The sequence below is a fragment of the Apostichopus japonicus genome, chromosome 11 (genome assembly GCF_037975245.1).
Source record: "Apostichopus japonicus isolate 1M-3 chromosome 11, ASM3797524v1, whole genome shotgun sequence".
NCBI lineage: Eukaryota > Metazoa > Echinodermata > Holothuroidea > Aspidochirotida > Stichopodidae > Apostichopus > Apostichopus japonicus.
Genome location: NC_092571.1, coordinates 26773107 through 26793671, shown reverse-complemented (window position 1 = coordinate 26793671; position 20565 = coordinate 26773107). Strand labels below are relative to the sequence as shown.

At 39.6% G+C, this 20565-nt stretch overlaps 1 protein-coding gene across 2 annotated transcripts; it reads right to left on the bottom strand.

The window, feature by feature from the left end:
• Positions 1-531: 531 nt before the first annotated feature.
• LOC139976097 (monocarboxylate transporter 14-like) lies at positions 532-18990 on the bottom strand. 2 transcript variants are annotated; one of them, XM_071984536.1, is made up of 4 exons: positions 12529-18988; positions 11206-11352; positions 10172-11083; positions 532-2617 (listed from the first exon to the last, which is right to left on the bottom strand). In XM_071984536.1, exons 1-4 carry the CDS (start codon positions 12719-12721, stop codon positions 2484-2486), a joined length of 1386 nt encoding a protein of 461 aa, XP_071840637.1. In that variant the 5' UTR covers positions 12722-18988; the 3' UTR covers positions 532-2483. The 2 variants fall into 2 exon arrangements, with proteins under 2 accessions (XP_071840637.1, XP_071840638.1); XM_071984537.1 differs by lacking the exon at positions 11206-11352 and having other exon boundaries at positions 12529-18990.
• Positions 18991-20565: the final 1575 nt, after the last annotated feature.

Below are 20565 nucleotides of genomic sequence, written 5' to 3'. Positions count from 1 at the left end.
CGCTCAGATAATACTTTGGCGTGTTGTTACAACGGATCAACGAAACATCTGTTAGCAACAGACAAAGGACATAAAAAATAACAATAATTATACACAATTAAAACTCCAGTGTCTCCCAATTTGGGGCAAAACATGCAGGTATGTAACTTAGCTTGGCTTAGAGGAAACTGATAATGAATAAGAATATACATGCACTTTTCACGCGATCTGATTTATTTGAACCATAGCTAGTGAACCATATAGAGGCTGCATGTATGAATATTTTTTAATCTTTGCAATGTTTGCATCATGATCGATCTCTTGAGAAAGGCAACAATATACCACAATAACAGAACTAGCATTGTTCCATACAGCTGACAAAGAATGTAATGGACTGATAGCCCTCATTACTGGTTTCGAACCTCAGCCCATACAATCAGCGTCCATGGCCTAGTTTTTAAGGGTGTCCGCATCTGTAGTAGACCCGGGTTCGAATCCCGTTGGAAGCTGGAAGTGTGTATATATATATATATATATATATATATATATATATATATATATATATAACTACAAATTTGGCAAACATAAATACAATTAATTGCCTATGAAACGTTGCATCATACCACAATATTAATTACTTAATTATAAAATATTATGAATACAAAGAAAATTATTATTTAGTACATAATGTATTGATATACTAGTCTTTAGGGCGTAATAACCATCACAATAAAAATTGTTTATTGAGTCCTGTAAGGATCGTGTCAGAAAGACGCCTTCAGCTTTCAGTGGTTCTAATTTCAGAAACATATTTGCAATGGGATTTGCCTTTCCTGCAGAATATGTATATTTTGATGATATTCAAATTGCTTAAAAAAACATTGAATGAAGTTTTCCCATTTCTCAGTTCGTGTGATTGTCTACTTCGTTAGGATCCAGTTCAAGTGGTTAAGGCAGTGGATCACTTGTGATCTAAGGATTACAGGTTCGAGTCCTGGCCAGATCATTACGTTGTGTCCTTGGGCAAGGCACTTTATCTCCATTGCCTCTCTTCACCCAGGTGTATAACTGGGGACTTGCTAGGTAAATTTTAAATGTAGTAGCGTGCGCCGGTTTGTGGCTGCACCCTATGGGAAGTCCCCCGGGAGACACGTGGATGAAGTGAACTGTGGTACCCCAGGAGAGATTGATTGAATTGTGCACACCATGGTGTGTAGCTATGACAGGTTACCAATGACCAGGGTTAAGTTGCAAAGTCGTGTGAGAGGACTTGGCCTTGAACAAGACTATAAACCTGCGGAATGAGTGTCAAGTTGACAGATATGGCGCGTTATAAGTGGCCACTTTATTATTATTATTGTTATAATTATTATTATATTTACCGTTACGTCAGCAAATTGATGAAGTCTAAGCCACAGTGTACGATGCACACACTGGCAATGTATAACAAGAATACGTTTAATTGATTTACAGTTGGCAGTAAGATGTCCTTGGATATATGCAGGTTTATAACTATATACGTATCTGATCATGAGTCAGATATACAGCTCGTCTCAAATCAGTAATTTATAACTGACCATGAGTCATGGTCAGTTATGCGTCCTAGACGTCTAATTTTGATCACGTGACGTAAATGTTTCGTCAGCATTATCTCCTGCTACAAGGCATCTTTGGTTACATTGTTTAACGCAATGGTTGATACATAAGTGGAATCGGGAACGACAGTTTCTGAGTATGGTTCATGCAGTTTTTCGTAAGAAATTATAATTTTAATATTCACTTTGTAAATCTCATGAATATGCGAAGACAGAGAAATAGAAGTTCATTTTTATGTGGGTAGGATTGGTACCTATTGCAATTGATATAATATATTGTGTTAGAACATATTTATATAACATTTTACATGTCAATAAATTTAAATTAACTTTTGTTCAATGTTTACATTATGTTAACTTCATTATAAATACTTGTCAGAAAGAGAAATGATAGCTTCATTACTCTGGAATGAATTTGGGCCCCAATGGGGGGGGGGGGGTCCAAGCTACAAATACTCCGGAAACTCAATTTCAAATATCGATTATTCTCTCGTAGCGAGTTTAAAATACGTTTGGGAGACAGATATTCAATATACACGGAATCTATTTCAAAGCCTGAAGCATGGGCGAAGTTGTTTAAGTTGGAGGTATTTCTTGTTCTCTCTTATCAGCATTAAATCACAAAGGCACGTGTCCGAAATTGTAATGACTTCTTGTGGAAGGTATCTTAAACCTGAAAGTTGCATTGCTTTCAGACTGTTCACTTGTAGCCCTTGAACTTGAGTAAATACATTCTTTAGAGCTTCCAATGTTATTGGAATGTATTTCAAAGCCCCCGTGGGGCCCAGAAAGGTTTAGCACTTTTGTTAGCATAATATTACTCAAACAAAGAACATCTGGAACCTACCCCACCCACCCCTCCATCTTGCGTACCACCATTGCACAGACTTTGTTTGCAGTAAGGGATTTCTAGCTTGAGAAAGAGTTTGTACTATTCTTTCTCACAATCCACCAAATTAGTGAAACGACGGATAGAAACAAGTTCAGAACAGAAAGTAAACCAAAGGCCAAGGAGAAGGATCCAGTAATGTCAATTAGAGCACCTGTAAAGGCAAGAAAGAAAATAAGATGAGAGTTGTTGTCAAGATAACGGTTTGATTATGAATGGTTATTTCTGTTTTCATTACAACAATATCCATATTCAATATTTCATTACTACTATATGTATGAAACGGTTTAAAAACGGTACAATTTTTAAAGCATTTTGAAAAAAAAACGCCTAGATGTCACCCAGTTCATACGTTTTCGGTAAGCTTAGAAATGTATGCACTAACCACCTAGAAATGTATGAATAATATAATTAGAAATTTATGTAGAAGTCACATGTCATTTACTACGTATTGTCGATACAAGTCAAGCATTTAGCTGTTACCCGTACCCTGACATGACTAATTTATCAAGTTTGGCAGAGAAATGAATCTAATTGCTTTACGTATCGTGTTTGAGCCCAGGCCACACGATACACACAGCGAGCACGGTTACTACTTTAATTCTTAAAGTTTTGTACCGCAGTAAGAACTGGATCGTGCTATAAATCGGTAGCATGTGCTATTAGCATTACAGTAAGAACTGAGGATATGTGTAATTCCAACAAATCCAGTTGTTGGGATTTATTGGGACTACACATATCCACAGTTCTTACTGTAAACCTAATAGCACATGCTACCGATGTATCAGATTTGTCAGCACGATCCAGTATTTACTGCGGTACAAAACTTTAAGATTGACTGTATAGCTACTGTAATCTCTGTGTGAATCGGCTGCCCAGGCACGTCGAGGGTCCCAAGGCAACTTGGCGAAACATGGACGTGAGTATGATAGGAAGGCATGACGCCAGAAGTTTGTAGTGTAGGGGCGTAGGCCTACTGCAGCTGGGCCTGATTAAGCCTAAACATTAGGACCTAACTTGCAGAAGAAGTGGAATCGTCAAAAGCAGCTTTTTTTTTTAGATTTGCTCACTTCATTTTCACAATCCCCAACCCATGTAGACGTACATTTCAGATTGAATTTCAAATTCAGTAAATTAAGTTGCCAACTAGTCGAGCTCACTATGCTGTATATGGTGTGCCTGACAACAAGTGCAGTAACACGCATGCGCTGGTATATGAGGATGTAAACATGCGCCGTTCCTATAGGCTAGTGCCTTCCTGTAGCATACATGTCAGTTAGGAGAGTGCAGGGTTGCAAAGTACGTATATACTGTAGATGTGAGTTTAGTAATGAATAATGAATATGCAACACTAAACAGCTACGGTGCCATCGTTGTTACACATGCATACTTTTCAAGTTTTACTGTTAGATTCCAGTTAAATTGTCGATGTTGTTATCCATAAACCCGTGCGGGCTTCTCCCACATTCGTGGTCGCTTAGCGTCGTACTGCCTCATGACTTGCATTTACATATTTAGTCCAATTAGTCAGGTGGCTTAGCAAATTTAACGTTACCGGCCGGACAAATGTACCAAATTTGGCAAATCTATCGATTTTATCCGTGGAACCCACTTAATCGGTTCCGATTTTTCAAGATGGAGGCCAAAATCCAAGCTGGCCGCCAAAAAAAGGAAATGTCATATATCTGGCTGTACAAATCAGAAATGAACAAATGAGGGGTCAATTCAGGTGTTTCCGGGGTCACTGAAACAGATGATGGTCATGACACGTTGCTAGGGTCACCTATTACCAAGATAACGGCCAATATAACAGAAAATACACTTGTTGTCACTGTTAAATGTCAGTGGAAGTGTAGACTTGACTTTGAAGATTCTGATTCCTTCTGATTAGTATTGAAAATCCAACCACCAGACTGACTTTTAGTCGATGCAGTGTGAAACTTAGACAGATTTACTATTACGTAATGTTTTGGTGACGTCAAGGGGGGGAAGCAAAGGATAATGCAAAATTTACATTTTCAAAACTCTGCCACTTAAGAATGGCGAATCTGATTTGAATGAAAAGTTACAGAATTTTGAAGAATATATAGATGCAGGCATTCATTGACTTTGAAGAAAACATTAACTTGAACTTTTCACCTATGGAGGAACGAAAAATCAGCAATTACTGAGTAAACTCAATAGCGACATTCATTTCGTTTCCCTCTTGAAGTCAACGGACCCGGATATTTAGGTAACACAAAAACGAAATGAGTTTGAAACTCAAAATTCGATATTTGGGGTTATGAAATACACTCTTTTCATCTATGTAAGTTTCAAATCAATCCGCTGCACTTAAAGTGACCGTCAAAAATGTAAGTTTACACTTCCACTGACCTTTAAGTACATACTGGAAGTATTCGGGAATTCTGTCTACAATGTTTCAATACGATGTTTCTTTACCGGACAGTTCACAGTCGATGTACACTATTTGGATAAACATGTGCATCAACAAAGAGATATGCAAGGCAGATTTGCCTTGCTGCATTTGCGTGTGTGCTTTTACGTGCAAAGAAAACGGACACAGACCAAAGGTCAACAGAACCAAAAACAATCCCAGTCTGTATAACAACAACCACCAAAAACCCAACTGAAACCCACAAACAGAAATCTCTCACTAACCCACATATGTATATAACGTAGCGTTTAACGTGACGTGATAAGACACGGACCCAAAGGCCAACAGAACCAAAACAATAAATCACTACAAACCAGCCCCAAAAAGCCAACTGCAAACCACAAACAGAACCCCCCCCCCCACACCAACCCATATATGATGTAACGACCACTCAAACCCCCACACCTAACAACTAACTCACTCCAAATTTCATCCGGGGAACGCCGTCCCGATAGTAGACGACAGGCTTGCGCCAGCGTCTACGAAAGGCAGTGTCGGGAAGCCGTGCATGGTCCGCCTCCATGCGCAACCTTTGTCACTTTGCACGAGGGAGACGACAGCCTCGGCCCTCCAGACGTCCCTATAAATATCTAGGCGGCATCTGCTGTTCCAGATGTGTCTCCTGATGATAGCGGCAAACAACAACAGCAGATCCCTAACCCAGGTTGGGCATACAGAGGGCAACAAACCATACAAAACAAAATCACTACTAATGGCCCACAGTGTGCAACCAATAACACCAATAACGAAGGCGTGAAACCATCATTCCCACACCAACCGGACAAAGGGACACTCCAGCAAATGGTGTTGCATAGTCTCGATGGCCTCACAGCCCACATAGGGACAAATCCCATCACCTAATCGCCACCTGACTAGGCGAAAATGGTAAGTGATGAGGACCCCATGTACAATCTTCCACGCCAAGTCCCGGAGACGGCTATCTAGTGACTTGCAACACACAGAACACCACACATCTGGAGTGATGGCGGTTTGGCAACCTGACGGGCACACAGGCGCGGGCATTGAACATAACACAGAGGGGGCCACGCTCAGTAGAACATCTGTCCCACCCTCCTCTTTGATGCTACGAAGTGAGTCACCAATCTGAGTATATACCCCCGAAGGGCGTGTCGCATTTGGCCGGTCATTGGAAAAGGATCCGGGCCAGTGGTGGCCAAAAATGAAATAAAAAATGATCCTCTCCAATCTCCGATCGCACCAAGACATTATCCGGTGCAGCGATCACCGTACCAGGATACCAAAGGAGAGGAACAATAAAACGATTAACAACTGTAACCTTCCCAGGGAGGGAGAGCCACCTCCGACTAAAAGTGTCGAGCCGTGCCCCACCTGATCAGCCTTCTCGGCCCAAGTGGTGGCCTCTGGGGCACTATAACCTAGCCAGATGCCATTTACCCTGATCATGACATCTGACCAAGTAGCATCGAACGGGAGGGATTGGCCGCGCCAACCTCCTAAACGCAGCCCTTTGGTCTTGGACTTGCTAAGTCTGGCACCAGTAGCCTCTTGGAAGGTGGCCAAAACCTTCGATAAAGGCTTGAAGGAGGCGAGGTCCGACAAAATACAAGTGACGTCATCGGCATATTGCACGCTTGTAACTCTAGCCCCACCCGGTACATTGAAGGGTCGAAAACCTAAGCATCTGTCCAGCGAGGTACTGAAGCGTTTTGCTGAAGAGAACATACAACAACGGGGAGAGGGGACAACCATGGCGGACTCCCCTTCGAACCGGGAAGGGACCAGAAGTTAATCCGTTAACAGTGACCATGCTCGTGTGGTCCTTATATAGTAACGAGAACCAACGAATAAACACTGAGTTCAATCCGAAGGACTCTTAGGTTCTGAACAGAAAGTTGTGATCTACCATGTCAAAGGCCTTCTCCTGGTCCAAGGAGACCAGTGCACATGGCAAATCACGAACTTTAACAAACTCGATCAAGTCTCTCATCAACCAGAGTTTATGTTGAATACACTTGCCTTCCACAGCACAAGTCTGGAGAGGACCTACAATATCCGGCATTATATCCGCTAGGCGATTTCCTAGTGCTTTGGCCAGGATTTTGAAGTCCACATTTAACAGCGTTATTGGACGCCCTTTAGGGTCCAAAGGGTCTCCCAACTTTGGGAGGAGAACAATATTCCAACCCGCTGTGTTTGGCTCATGTAATTCAACTGGAAAGAGGTAGCGAACACGTCTCTCAAGTCCCCACCGAAAACCTCCCAGAAGGTCCTATAGAACTCAGCAGGGAGGCCATCGGGCCGGGGGACTTTCCCTTCTTCATCGCTGTTACCGCTGTCCAGAGCTCACCAACGGAGAGATTCGAACCCAAGCTATCGTTTTTACTATGAGGGGGGGGGGGGGGCTTGTCTATACCAGACAACAAGTCTAACTGGAGATCCTCGCTAACAGCAGCCCTGGAGTACAAGTTCGAAAAGAACGACCTAAATACTTAAGATGACTAGTAACCTGACTTAGCGTGTGTTGTTAGCAGAATTGACGTTGTGTTTATGAAGGGTGCACAATCGTACAAAATCTCCCAATGAGTCGGTATTCACATCTGGTCGGTTTCCCTCAAGTTACCCTATTATATAGTTGATACAATGTAATCAGTCTTACATGACACTCGTAACTCCCATATAATAACGGGCTTTGCGACAGTGTCTATCCACGGTCGATCATACCTCAAAGTTCCCCAATAAGTCCTAAGTGGCTTCCTGAGCCAAAGTGACACAATTAGAATACCAGCCATAACATATAGTCAGGGTGTTAGCCCGGTTTCATTTACACGTTTGAGGACGGAAGGTTTGATGGTCCCGATCAGTAAAGGGCACAGGGGGTCTGGAGAATGAATATATATGAAATTTCCTTTATTCCAGGCGGCCATCTTGGATTTTGGCCGCCATCTTGGAAGTGGGTTACTCAAGCAACATGCCATGACCATCATCTGTTTCAGTGACCCCGGAAACACCTCAATTGACCCCTAATTTGCTCATCTCCGATTTTTACAGCCAGATATATGACATTTCCTTTTTTTCTGGCGGCCATCTTGGATTTTGGCCGCCATCTTGGAAAATCGGAGCCGATCAAGTGGGTTCCACGGATAAAATCAATAGATAGGCCGAAAAGAAACTCCATGCCAAATTTGGTACTTTTGTCCAGACGGTAACGTTAAGCCTGAAAATTGTTGCTAAGCCACCTGACTAAATGGTCCGTCCGGCAGCAGTATTCCGTACTGATAATGGTAACACATTGTTAAGGTATGTGTACTGTACATATACATGTAATAGAGTGACATGTACCAAATTTTTAGGAGTTACTATTCATGAGAATCAAGATTGGACATTGCATATTAATAATATATGTAACAAAGTAGCAATGTATGTAGGCATTATTAATAGATTTAAAGAGTATATTGATTCTAGTTCTTCTATTGTTGTACAATGCACTGATCTTGCCGGTAATTTCTTATGCTAATATTGTGTGGGGTTTGGGTAACTCAAAAGAGGGCTGGTACACATTATGTGCAATGCTGGTTTTATTGATGCATACAACCACTCCTGTTTGAAAAACTCGATGTAATGACCATTAATAATATACATACTATGCAATTAGGTGTATTCATGTATCGCCTTTTAAATAATCTTCTACCTGATATATACAATAAGTAACTGCATACAGTATAATTTTGAAATTCGTAACCATGATGCACGAAGTGCTCCTTTTTTTTCGTAATAGTAAGCCAAGAATTGAGCATAGAACAAAAAACGTATTTATTTTACTGGTATTAATCTCTGGAATTCATTGCCAAATATTTAAGGAAATTCGTACAGTAAATATTTTTAAGAAGAATCTTAAACTGCACCTTACTAACACATGATAACTCATGTGTGTAAAACTTAGTCTACTCGTCTCTTTTAACCTTTATTTGTTGCTCATTCCCTCCCCTACCTAATTAGGTGGCGGAGGGGTTCTCTAGCACGGTGGCCAGACTTTGTAAAAGTTCGCCTCATAACTTTTTTTCTGGTCTCCGTTTATCTCAGTGTACACTTGTTGTTCATTTTGTAATTCTTGATTTGTGCTTAGAATTATTTGATTTACTTATATGTACTATTTTGTATTTTGTTGGCACTGTGATGATAAATAAATGAATGAATGAATACTGCACACTAATCCTGTTAGATAGTAGTAGGCTTAGTGATACCGGTTTTCTTCTCGACCTATAATGCTTCCTCTGTGTTAGGTTTTATCACAGGACAACTATTTTAGGACTTTTGGAAGGGAGATTATTGCTTAATTAAATATACATTCAAGTTGGTAAGTCATTGTTCCTTCCATCAGCTTCATCGAACGTCAGTGAGCTAACTGTTACTGTACGTAGGCTATATGTCTAAGTATAGCCTAGTCAGAGACATATATAGTTCTTACCAAATTACGCAATGAGGCATAGTCAGAGAGAGGCTGTGAAGATGATTGGAGGTATGTGCAAAGTGTAGTAGATTATGTGTGACTATAGGCTAGGTTTTGCACGCTTATTACTGTTTATCACTGCTATTGTCGAATCGACCACCAACTGTTCTTCGGGCAAGGTGAGCCACCCAGTTGGAACATTTTGTATATACTGTAGTGTCATGTCGCGCTTCAGAGCACTCGTATTGTCAGTATATACGAGCAGTATGAATATCATGTTTCTATCAGATCAAGGTCAGTAACTGTTTGTACTGTCAATATGCCAGTGCTATGAGAGCATTATATTGGAGTACAGTTTAGAGAGGTATTAGCATTAATTAAAAGGCCCAACTGGCTGGGAGAACTTCATTAGTGTTGAATGAGCATTTCAGTGCATTATCACATTGGCTTGTTTACCTCAAGAGGCATGGCGTAACAGAAAACAGGAATGAAATCTGTCCTCAGTAAATACGTTTTTTGATACTTCCGATCATTAATGTCTTTAATTAATGCTTGTTGAAGCCTTCCCCTTTCCCCATTTTGTTTCTTAAAATGAACAGTTTTATCAATTTGCTATTTCGAAACGCATAGAGTCATTTCCAAGCTTAAGCTGTGCAAGAATAAAGATAGTAGCGGAAAATCATTAACTACTTTGGGTCTGATTACAGCAAATGATTAACAAAATAGCAATTTATTAATATCTTCGAATGAAGAAAAACGGCGGATGGTGAAATTTCATCATGTGATGTTATAGTTTATAGTAAAAAAAAAGGAGAAGAAGAAGAAAGAAGTGAACGCCTTACCAGTTAAACCGCTACCTAACTGGGCGGCGATACCCTCTGTGAAACATGATAGTACAATGGCAACTTCAAAATGGTCGTCACAAAGTGTTGACGGAGTAAAGCTGGTGGACACGATTCCCTGAACAGCGATACCAAAGCCACTTATAAACGAATACAAAGCCAGTGCAGGAAATTCACTCGATATTAATGTCACGATAAAACTAAGAAACACTAGAAAAGATGGTAAAGCAAGTCCACTCAGGATGTTTCCAAGACCTTTGTAGAAGATGCAAATGCAATACAAATCTCCCAGTACACCACCAATGCCACCGCAGAATGACATCAAAACGGCTGTGGAAGAGTCTAATCCGGCGGATTCGCCAAACGGGATCAAAAAGATAGCCCAACTAGACAAAGTCAATCCATACATGGTAGCTATAGCCCAAACCAGAAGAAAGTCAGGATGACCGGAAAATAAGGGATGGTTTAATCTTTTCTCTTCCAATAAATTCTCTGTCGATTCCAACTTGGTACTGACTGTTTCTCTTTGCCGGTCATATCCGGAAAGTTCACGGTTTTGGTCCATGATGGAAGAAGATGCAGTATTATTATTCGGGTTGCGCCGTGTCATTTCTTCAGCTGTTAAAGGTAAATGTTCCTCGCTACGACGTTGTTGAGCCTTGTCGCTGCTTTTCAATTCTTTTGATGGCAGTATGAGTCCCACGGGCACCAACATAAAACAGAGTGCTCCAAACACTGTCATGTCAACTCGAATTCCAAAGGATTTGAACAGGTATTCTGACAATAAAGGCAAGATGGCGATTCCGAAATACGCAGCAAAGAGTGATATGGAATAGGCAGTGGGGAACGAATCACGGAATGCTCTCTCCATGTAGACTACCGAAGAAATATTGCATAAGCCGAATCCAATACCTGCGAGAGCAATAAAAGAGGATTTTTGAACTAAAGACGATATTAAGTAGGTCAGAAATGAAAACAACGCGACAGAATTTCTGGTTTGTCGCAAATACTAAAATTTGAACAACAATACTCACCTGTAATTGCCGAATAGATAAACAGTTCCCATATTCCATTCATTGGGAAAATAGCGCGACAAAAGTATCCCGCAGCAGCTAGCATCCCTCCAAACATGTACAAGGTTTTATATTCAGCAAAACGCCTCAAAAACTTGACTAAAGGTGCTGCGAATATAGAATAAAAAACCTTACATTTTATTAGAAAAAAGAGATTTAGTTGTCTTCATGACTCTGCAGCGTTTATAACATTTAGAGAAGGAGAATATAATAATAAATAAAGATAACTGGTTAAGTTTACAGATACACGAGAAGGGTAACTATGTTACCAAAGTAACTAATTTGTAACATTTCCAAGTGCAACTGGAATCTTCCACGCGTCTCCTTTTGTAACAACAAATGTGTGTGTGTATGCGTGTGTGTGTGTGTGTTTTTCTGTAACGTGAAGTTGCCGGATCATCTCATATCATATCTTGTTTTGGTGTTACATTCGAGTTACAAATTGCTTATAAAAACATAAATAATCGAAAACTACAATACCAGCAGTCTTAGTGATTTGACCCTTGACACGTTTCCCAAGAGAACAATTAATGTGGCACTGCAAATAGTAAAGTCAAGTAATTACTGAAAACCGACCTTTTGACCTCCACAGATTAGAATAGAATGCTGTTAATCAGGGAAGGTGAATCAAGAATAATAATATGAAGATCACCTAATCTTTGTAAATTGAAAACAAACTTTGCAAATATTACATCATAGTTCAAGAACTGACAGTGTGCTTGTAACGCTGCAGCCCCCCCCCCCCCTCCCAATCAAATATTTTTGTGAAAATTCGGGCAATACGCTGAGAATTATTCGGGCACCTACTGAAAGAAAAATAAATTGCAATGTGTTCTTCAATGGTTAAACTAATATTATATCATTATCATGATAATTGTAACGACTTCCCCCAAAATGATAACCAATATGGAAGGGTAATAGCTCGGCAAAAGATTGCATGTAATTGGCATGCGATGTAATAACAGATGCATGCCTATATGATATGTACATTAAACTGTTGAACAATTTTGGTTATATTTTTCGGCAAGTCGTTACAGCCCCCCCCCCCCCCCCAATCAAATTGGGCTCCTACGCCTATGCAAGTCAAGGAACCACACACACACCACACGACCCTCCTCCTTGTCGTATACCGAACTATAAACTAACGGACACAATACAGTTCAATTTCTACTTGATATATTTCGTCAAATATGGATATAATAATACTCATAATGCATTAATTCAGCTCTACAACCTTATTCTAGATGCACCCATTGTAATACTACTGCCATAGTTCACACTTACATGCCATGTTGCACGAACTCATCTGGAGGGCGAATGAGCATCCAAGAATGAAATGCGTTGTTTTGAAATCGTCGAGAAACGTTGTCAGAATAACACCGTAAGCCTTCACCGATCCCGAAAATAGGAATTTACAAAGCAACCTAGCAACGAAAGTGTTTGCCTTTGCCAGTCGAGTAACTTCGTTCCTCTCCATTATATACTGGGACAAACATATAGCATTCGTCACTACTAACTGGCAAGTAAGGCTGGCTGTTGATAGTGGCCTATTGCTACTGCCGATATGTGCGTCTATCACTAGCTACAGGCACATGTGTTTGACAGTTGCTCAGTATTCTGATCGAGTCAGCGATTGTATATATATTTACAATCGTTGGGGGCATTTGCGGGCATTTGTACTGAAGAACCATCATTTTATTGGTTTGCAGTGAATAAGTAAGTCTTTGGGTTCAGAAATCCTACCCGTATTTTATATATAGAAGAGAAAATAGGAAACATTTGGGTAATAAAGGAAATATAACTTTTATCTTTTTCTCCAAGTAAAAGCTGAAATATGAAAGATGTCCGAGTGAATTCTACTATTATACGTTGAAATGTGCATGGTCCATTAGCCAAGGCCTGGTATTTGCATTGTATAAGTACATGAAAAATATTACATTTGAAATATGTTGCTTATTTTATCTTTTACTTGCATGTAACGTTTCTTATTTGTAAAAGTATGTAAATATACATCTATTCATAAATGCTGGATACATAGCTATTTACATGGAATAATTTAACACAACAGTGTTACCTTGTTAATACATAGTAAAATGAGCAGACACAAATATATTATCTTTATTCTGGTGGGTTAGATGTCTCAAAAGAGTTTGCTGTTACAGATACTAACAAATAAAGCAATTTAGCTATAACATTCACTTAATTTGGAATGAACCAGCACTTAATAACATTAGGGTGTTCAAAAACTTAGGTATTGATTCCATCATATCAAATGTATTGAAATATTACTTTATCCAGATGTCTAACAGGGGTATATATATATATATATATAAATATATATATATATATATATATATATATATATAAATGAAAATCGTAATGAGTTGGAAAATCAAGAACAGTGGAAAAACTTCCAGCCTCCACCGGGATTCGAATCCGGGCCTCCCGCTTTGTACGCGGACACCCTAACCAACTAGGCTATGGACGCTGATTGTATATCCAGAGGTTCGAAACCGGTAAGGAAGGTCGTAATTCCACTGTAGGCGTTTGTAACCTGTATCGAACAATACTAGTTCTGTTTTTGGTGACATATTTTGCCTTACTCTAGAGATCAAACATGATGCTAACCAACTGGAAAATCATTTGTGATTCCTAAAGCCGGATCTCGAGGGAGATACTTTAAACAGACTTTATGTTAATGAAATGGAGGTAAACGACCAAGGCAAATGAATATATATAAATGAAAATCGTAATGAGAAGGAAAATCCAGAACAGTGGAAAAACTTTCAGCCTCCACCGGGATTCGAATCCGGGCCTCCCGCTTTGTACGCGGACACCCTATTCGTCTAGGCTATAGACGCTGATTGTATGTCCAGAGGTTCGAAACCGGTAAGGAAAGTCGTAGTTTCACTGTAGGCGTTTGACACCTGTATCGAACAATACTTTAGTTCTGTTTTTGGTGACATATTTTGCCTTACTCTAGAGATCTAACATGATGCTAACCAACTCGAAAATCATTTGATATTCCTAAAGCCGGATCTCAAAAGAGATACTTTTAACAGACTTTATGTTAATGAAATGGAGGAATATATATATAGAATTTATATAGAATATATATATATAGAAATCAGAACGTTAACGAAGTTTACATGGTTGTTGCTAAATTGACGCCGTTGTAAACAATTCCCCACCCCCCACTTTTTTCACGGATCTTACATCTTACTCTGATCAGTAATGTAAACGCGGCCTAAGTTGTTCCACTTGGTCAATAATGACAATGTGGAGCTTCAAACATCATGTTCAATGGTGCAAACTCCCCTCTCCCTCCTTAAAAAAAGAAGAAACAAATGAATTGACCGACTATTGTTATCGCACCTTAAGCATCCCCCGCCCCTGCCATGATCCACAACAAAGAGATGTACTCTATTTCTTCCTGCTTAAAACGTTTCTTTCTTCTTTTTTCTATCCATGTATCTCGGTGCCAGTTGGTTTTGAGACACGAGAGTTTCAGCATGCCAATGGTGAGTTAACCGTGCATTATCCATAGGGTATAAGTACGGTCAGCTAAAGACAACGGGCAGAGCAGGTTCGAGAATATTTAACAATTGTGGATGAAATAAATGGCGAAAAGCGCCCTCACTCCGTCGTTAACTTTGAGTATAAAACCTGCCGCAAGATTTACACAAGAAACACAAACCAACTAAAGGACGGGCAGAGTGACTTCCACAGACATTTTCGGTAACGAAGCTGGGACGTCAACAAGAATTATATGCATGTGAACAATGTCGTATAACACTGGTAAAATTTAGAGTTGTATAGTTCATTTAAAATTAAGGGGGAAATAGAGCACATTTTGCTTTGCAGCCCCCTTACCGATGCAAAATTACTCAATGGGAGGGAAAACACCTCCCATCAGACCCCTCCCTAGAAATGATGGAAGCCAGATTTCCTCCCCACCCCAATTTTTTTAAATTAAATACTGGTTAGATTTTCTGGGTATGTATTCAGTCGCCATCTTTCTTTTTAATACTTTGGATATTGGAGAGGACGAAATAAACTACTACTGGTGGACCTAAAAATCGGAAGGATTAAATGTAATTGAAAACATTTTAAAAATTCCTTGGTGAAACCGAAAATTCCTCAGCAAGCGCTGGCAGATTGCTGATTAAATTTTCTAAATCAAAATCTCTAACTGTCATGATGCGTAAATATTAGCCCAAACGATCATTTAATTATACGTCGGGTAGTACATATATTCTGGCAGCCTTAGTGTGTTAGTCAACGTAGGAATTGCGATACGACACTACGAAATTTAATTGATACCATAATAACAATGTCAAATCCTAACAAAAAACCAATGTCAAGACACTTCTTGGTAATCACCTGATCGAGTAGATGGTACCGATACAATACGTGGCCTTATCCGCATAAGATACACCACACTGCAACATTATATTAAATCACGCAATACTGCATACTCAGGTTAACAACTAAAGCCTATAGACATCGTATATCGCTAAAAGAAAGCTCCACGCATTGAACATTTACTAACCTAATTTTTTTAAGCCGCCAATCCAACTTTTTTTGCAAATCAAGAAAAACAATCATTGAACGATTACCCTTAACATCATATATACCAGCATAAACATCATTTTACTAAGGAGTTCTCTGCCACACATGCCAACAACATACAATCATTTTCCGTGTTATTACCCTTCCATATTGGTTACAATTATTGGGGAAGTCGTGACAATAAAAATGATAATAATATTATAAGTTTAACCATTAAAAAACACATTGCAAATTATTTTTCTTTCAGTAGGTGCCCAAAAAATTCTCAGCATATTGCCCGAATTTTCACCAAAAAAATTAAGTTGGAGGGAGGCTGCAGCCCCCCCCCCCAGCCCCCCGTCTCATACGCCTATGTTTGTAGCCAAACTTATTGTAACGAGACGATGAAGTCCATCCAGGGGTAGCGCTATATAAAATTTAACAAGACGAAAAACAGTAACGACAAGGCTACATCGTACACCAACAACAGCGGTGATAATAAAGCACATAACCGAGGATCCTCCAGGCTGAGACATGCACGACACATCAGACCCCCCCCCCCCCTGCTCAGCAAGCATGAAGTATTCGACTAGATAAGAAATTGATGTCAATAAACAATAACTTAATCAAACTCCGTCTATATGCAGACTGTTGATTTTGACTACAAATTGTAACTAAATTTCAATCAGTACTTAATATCCATTGGTTATCAGGTCATAGACTTTACATATTAATCGACAAGAAGTTGTTTATAATACAGTAGACACTTACGCGCCAGAACTACGGTACTAAACTCACAGGCGTAATTGTGCAATGTATACGCGGTAAGCACATATTATATGGTTACTGTGAGGGTACATGTCAATTCTACGTAACAGCATTAACTTACAAATGCGATAATCAGAATTAATCGGCTGAAGTTAAAATGGATACCGCATCTTTGTTTTGGCATATAATTATTTTTAACTGACATGTAATTAAACTATCGGTGATAGTCTAATGTATAGGCCTATACTACGGCCGGTCATTGGTTTACATTCAAGTATCCTATGAAATGCATCTTGAAGCATATTACGCTTAATGCGTAATTAATGTTTATCGGGGCTAATTTGTGTTATCATTCAAGTACAATAGACCTAATATGCGTATTCGAATTTTTACGTTTACTCCCAATTTGAGAAGGCTGTCAACTTGTTTCAACTTTTGGGTTGGAGTGCAATGGACACAGGGCAGTTTTTACCATTGTCTGCATTACGTAATTCGTATAGTTTTGATACAACAAAAATGCCGAATTCTATTTAGACCCATATGCTGCATATGAACATACAAAACACAAGAAATCAATGAAAGTGAGAATGAAAGTTGGGAATTCCTTATTTTAAAATAAATCAACTTTATATAAGGTACGACCAGCCAAGGTCTATACAGGGAGCGCGGCGAAAGCTCCCTGATCTGTATAAGTAGGCCTATCAGTAAGCGTTTGCCCATCAAGTACTTTCATAAACGTCATTGGTGGCTATAACTGCCCCATAGTCCAGTATGTCGGAAGAGAGATGCTCAATATCTTTACTAATCCCCGTTTCCACAGTGATCGAATCCTCAACTTTAACGTCGCCCGTACGATTATCACACGAGAGTTTACGTTCGCTAGCTGCATAGTAGTGGTGGTCGTCATATGGGCCCGATGATTCTTTGGTAGTCATTTCAGTGTCAGGTCCAGCAACTTCACTTGCCATTACTTTAGAACGAATTATGTTGTACATTACGTAACCGGTAATCGTCGTGAAAACGATACAAACTATAATAAGTATTATAATCGCAATTACATAAGGGAGTACCGAGATATTATTATCACTGCAAGTAGTCTCTGTATCATGATTTTCAGAATTGTCTTTTTGAATAATATCAGATGTAATATTCTTCGCAGTTGCCATGACGACGTATCCAGCTCTGCTTGTCGAACACGAAACTGATTTGATACCACGGGCGTCAGCGCTCAACGTAAGCACGGATTCGTTAGTGTAATGGGTTATTACATACGACCAAGGTAGATCTGATAACGGTCCCACCTCTAAACTAAATCCATGCCTCTCGATTAATTCGACATGCCATGATACATATTCTGTGGCCACGTTACTGTAACATTTAAAACTACCAATTCCAATAGTAGAATGAGAAAATGTTTGCGGTGAGACAGAAAGGATCAAACTCTCTTCCAGCCTGATCAGTTTACTTTGTATTGAGCATTCTTCTGCATTGATCCGAGGACGAGAGCATGTGATACTGCCCGTCACCCCCGAAGCAGATAGTTTCACAAAGTTACGTACAACACGAACCATACCTAGAAACATTGCCACTTGGTCATTGTCCAGTATCAGGCTCGCAGGTGGTTCTATGTCCCAGCTGTATCCATCTCTAGGTGCTGTACACACAATTTGAACAATTTCATCCCTAAGGAAAACATTATTGGAAGTATTTGGAAAACAAGTTAACCCCTGTCTCATTCGTATAACGATATCATTAACTATAACACTTGAAGTGTGCCCACTATCTAAAAACATCAAATTGATTTCGCATGATAAGTTTGAGGTTATAAATGGCTCTCCGGACCAGAGTAGTTTTCTTTCGTCTCCTGTTTCTTGTTGCTTTAAGGTGTGGTTTCCATTTCTTAAAGTTATCCGTATATTAGTGTTATTGCCGACTTGTTGAACAGATGTGCTGCATCCTATAATTACGTCATCATCATTCCTAACGATTAAGTATTCCTTTACGTCAACTTGATAGATATTGGAATTCTGGTTTAGAAACAGTTTCACGGGGACTTCTGAGAAAAGAGATTGACTACTGGATTGGTACACGGCGAACAATAAAGAGAGATAGTGCAGAGACGAGAACCCCATATCGACGAGCGACCAGGCCTGTACCACCGTATCAACTACAAAAAATCTCTTCTGTAGGAATGAGCTGGCGTCAATTCAAAACACCACAAATTATTTCAAAAAGTCGTTTGCGTCTGGTTTGGTACTTAACCGATAGCCCGTTTATAACGAAAATGTTGTATCAATTATTATAGCCACATTGCATTGTGTTGTTTGCATGCTGCAGGCCTGTAATGTGAAAGCGTTCAAGCGGAATTTAAAACTGACCCACTTATGAAACAAATTATGAGAGAGTGTCGGTTCCGTTTAGCATTTCAATAGCGTGTGTTCGTGTTAGTGAAATACAATTACATTGAACTATTGATATCACTTCCCTTATGAATGTGAAAGTAAGTCTCTTGGTACGTCTTGTTGGAATGCTGTTGATAGTATGTGTTATTGTGGCAGTATGTACGAAGGCTGTATTGTGATGAATCATTCCCATAACTTGTATACTTTCTGCTTAAGTCGCAATGGTAACCACTTGCTTTCCAAGTACTGTAAGCCTACTTTTTACACTGTAGTCTATCAGAATATGATTATGATTATGGTAATGATTATGATTATATCATGGTTATGATGATGGTTATGATTATGATTATGGTTGTGATTATGGTTATGGTTATGATTATGTTTATGGTTATGATTATCTGGCCAAACAGATATTATAACTAAGCAGATGTGTGAAAATCTTTGTTTACATTCAGACATTTTAATTTTTACTTTTCTTATTTGAAGTCAGACGTAGGCTACAGCAGCTACTCAGTTTTGACATCACTTTTTTTTTCTTTCTTTCTTGTCAGCCGAAAGTATGCTAGCTCTCGAAATCAAACCTCTTGACAATCATTACAGACAAGGGCCCAATTACAGAATTCCCACTGTACGTGTCTTCAAATCTTAAAAGTGGCATGAAATATAACGTGTTGTCACCCCAAAGCCACCTTTCTATGCTAACATCAAAAGTGATGACTTGGTGGCTGTGAGTTTCGCCGTATACCATCGCGAATAAATCTGATTCCAGCCAGTTGGGACAATTTCCTAATGCTTATACTCTAAACTGTCCTCGCATATTATGCTTCAAAGCACTCGTATCGACAGTATAAGCAGTTCCTTAATTTTATCTGGTAGAAATATTATATTACTACTGCTCATATTGACAGTGGCGTAGCTAGGATTTTTTGAGTGGGGGGCCATGGGGGGGGCTGTTCTTTCTTGTGGGGGGGCTGTTCTTTCTTGTGGGGGGGGGCCGGAGGTTACTATCTGAGCGGAGCGCCACCTTGGTTGGCGCGGAGCGTACAGAGAAAATTTGAGATTTCAGCACCCCCCAGATCGCAGGAGATGGTACCTGTGAGGCAAAATAGCATCCAAAAAGATGTGCAACTTTGGTGACAGAAATGCAAAAAAAAAAATTTCTCTTTCATGCTGACTGGCCTTGCCAACTCAGCCAGACTTTTAACTTGAGTGGAGTTGACATCAAAGGCGTACGGGACCATTTAAGTTTGGGGGGGCAGAACTTTTTGTGCCCGAAAGTTCCCGTGACACTATCTAAGCGGAGCGCCACCATCGGTTGGCGCGTAGCGAACAAGAACATTTTTGGCACACAATGCCTCTCAGATTGCCGGAAACGGCACTTCTGAGGCCTTGCAAGTTGCATCTAAACATTCTTTATTTTATAATCTCACGTTTTAGAAATTTACAGTTCCCCAAAAATTTGGTAAATTAGAAGAAGAAAAAATTGTAACATCACTTTGAAGGCAAAAAATGGGACAGTATATTTTTTAAGCTGCTACATTTAGTTACCTTATTTATTATTTTAACACAGTACTCAGCTACCTCCAGAAAAACCTTGTTC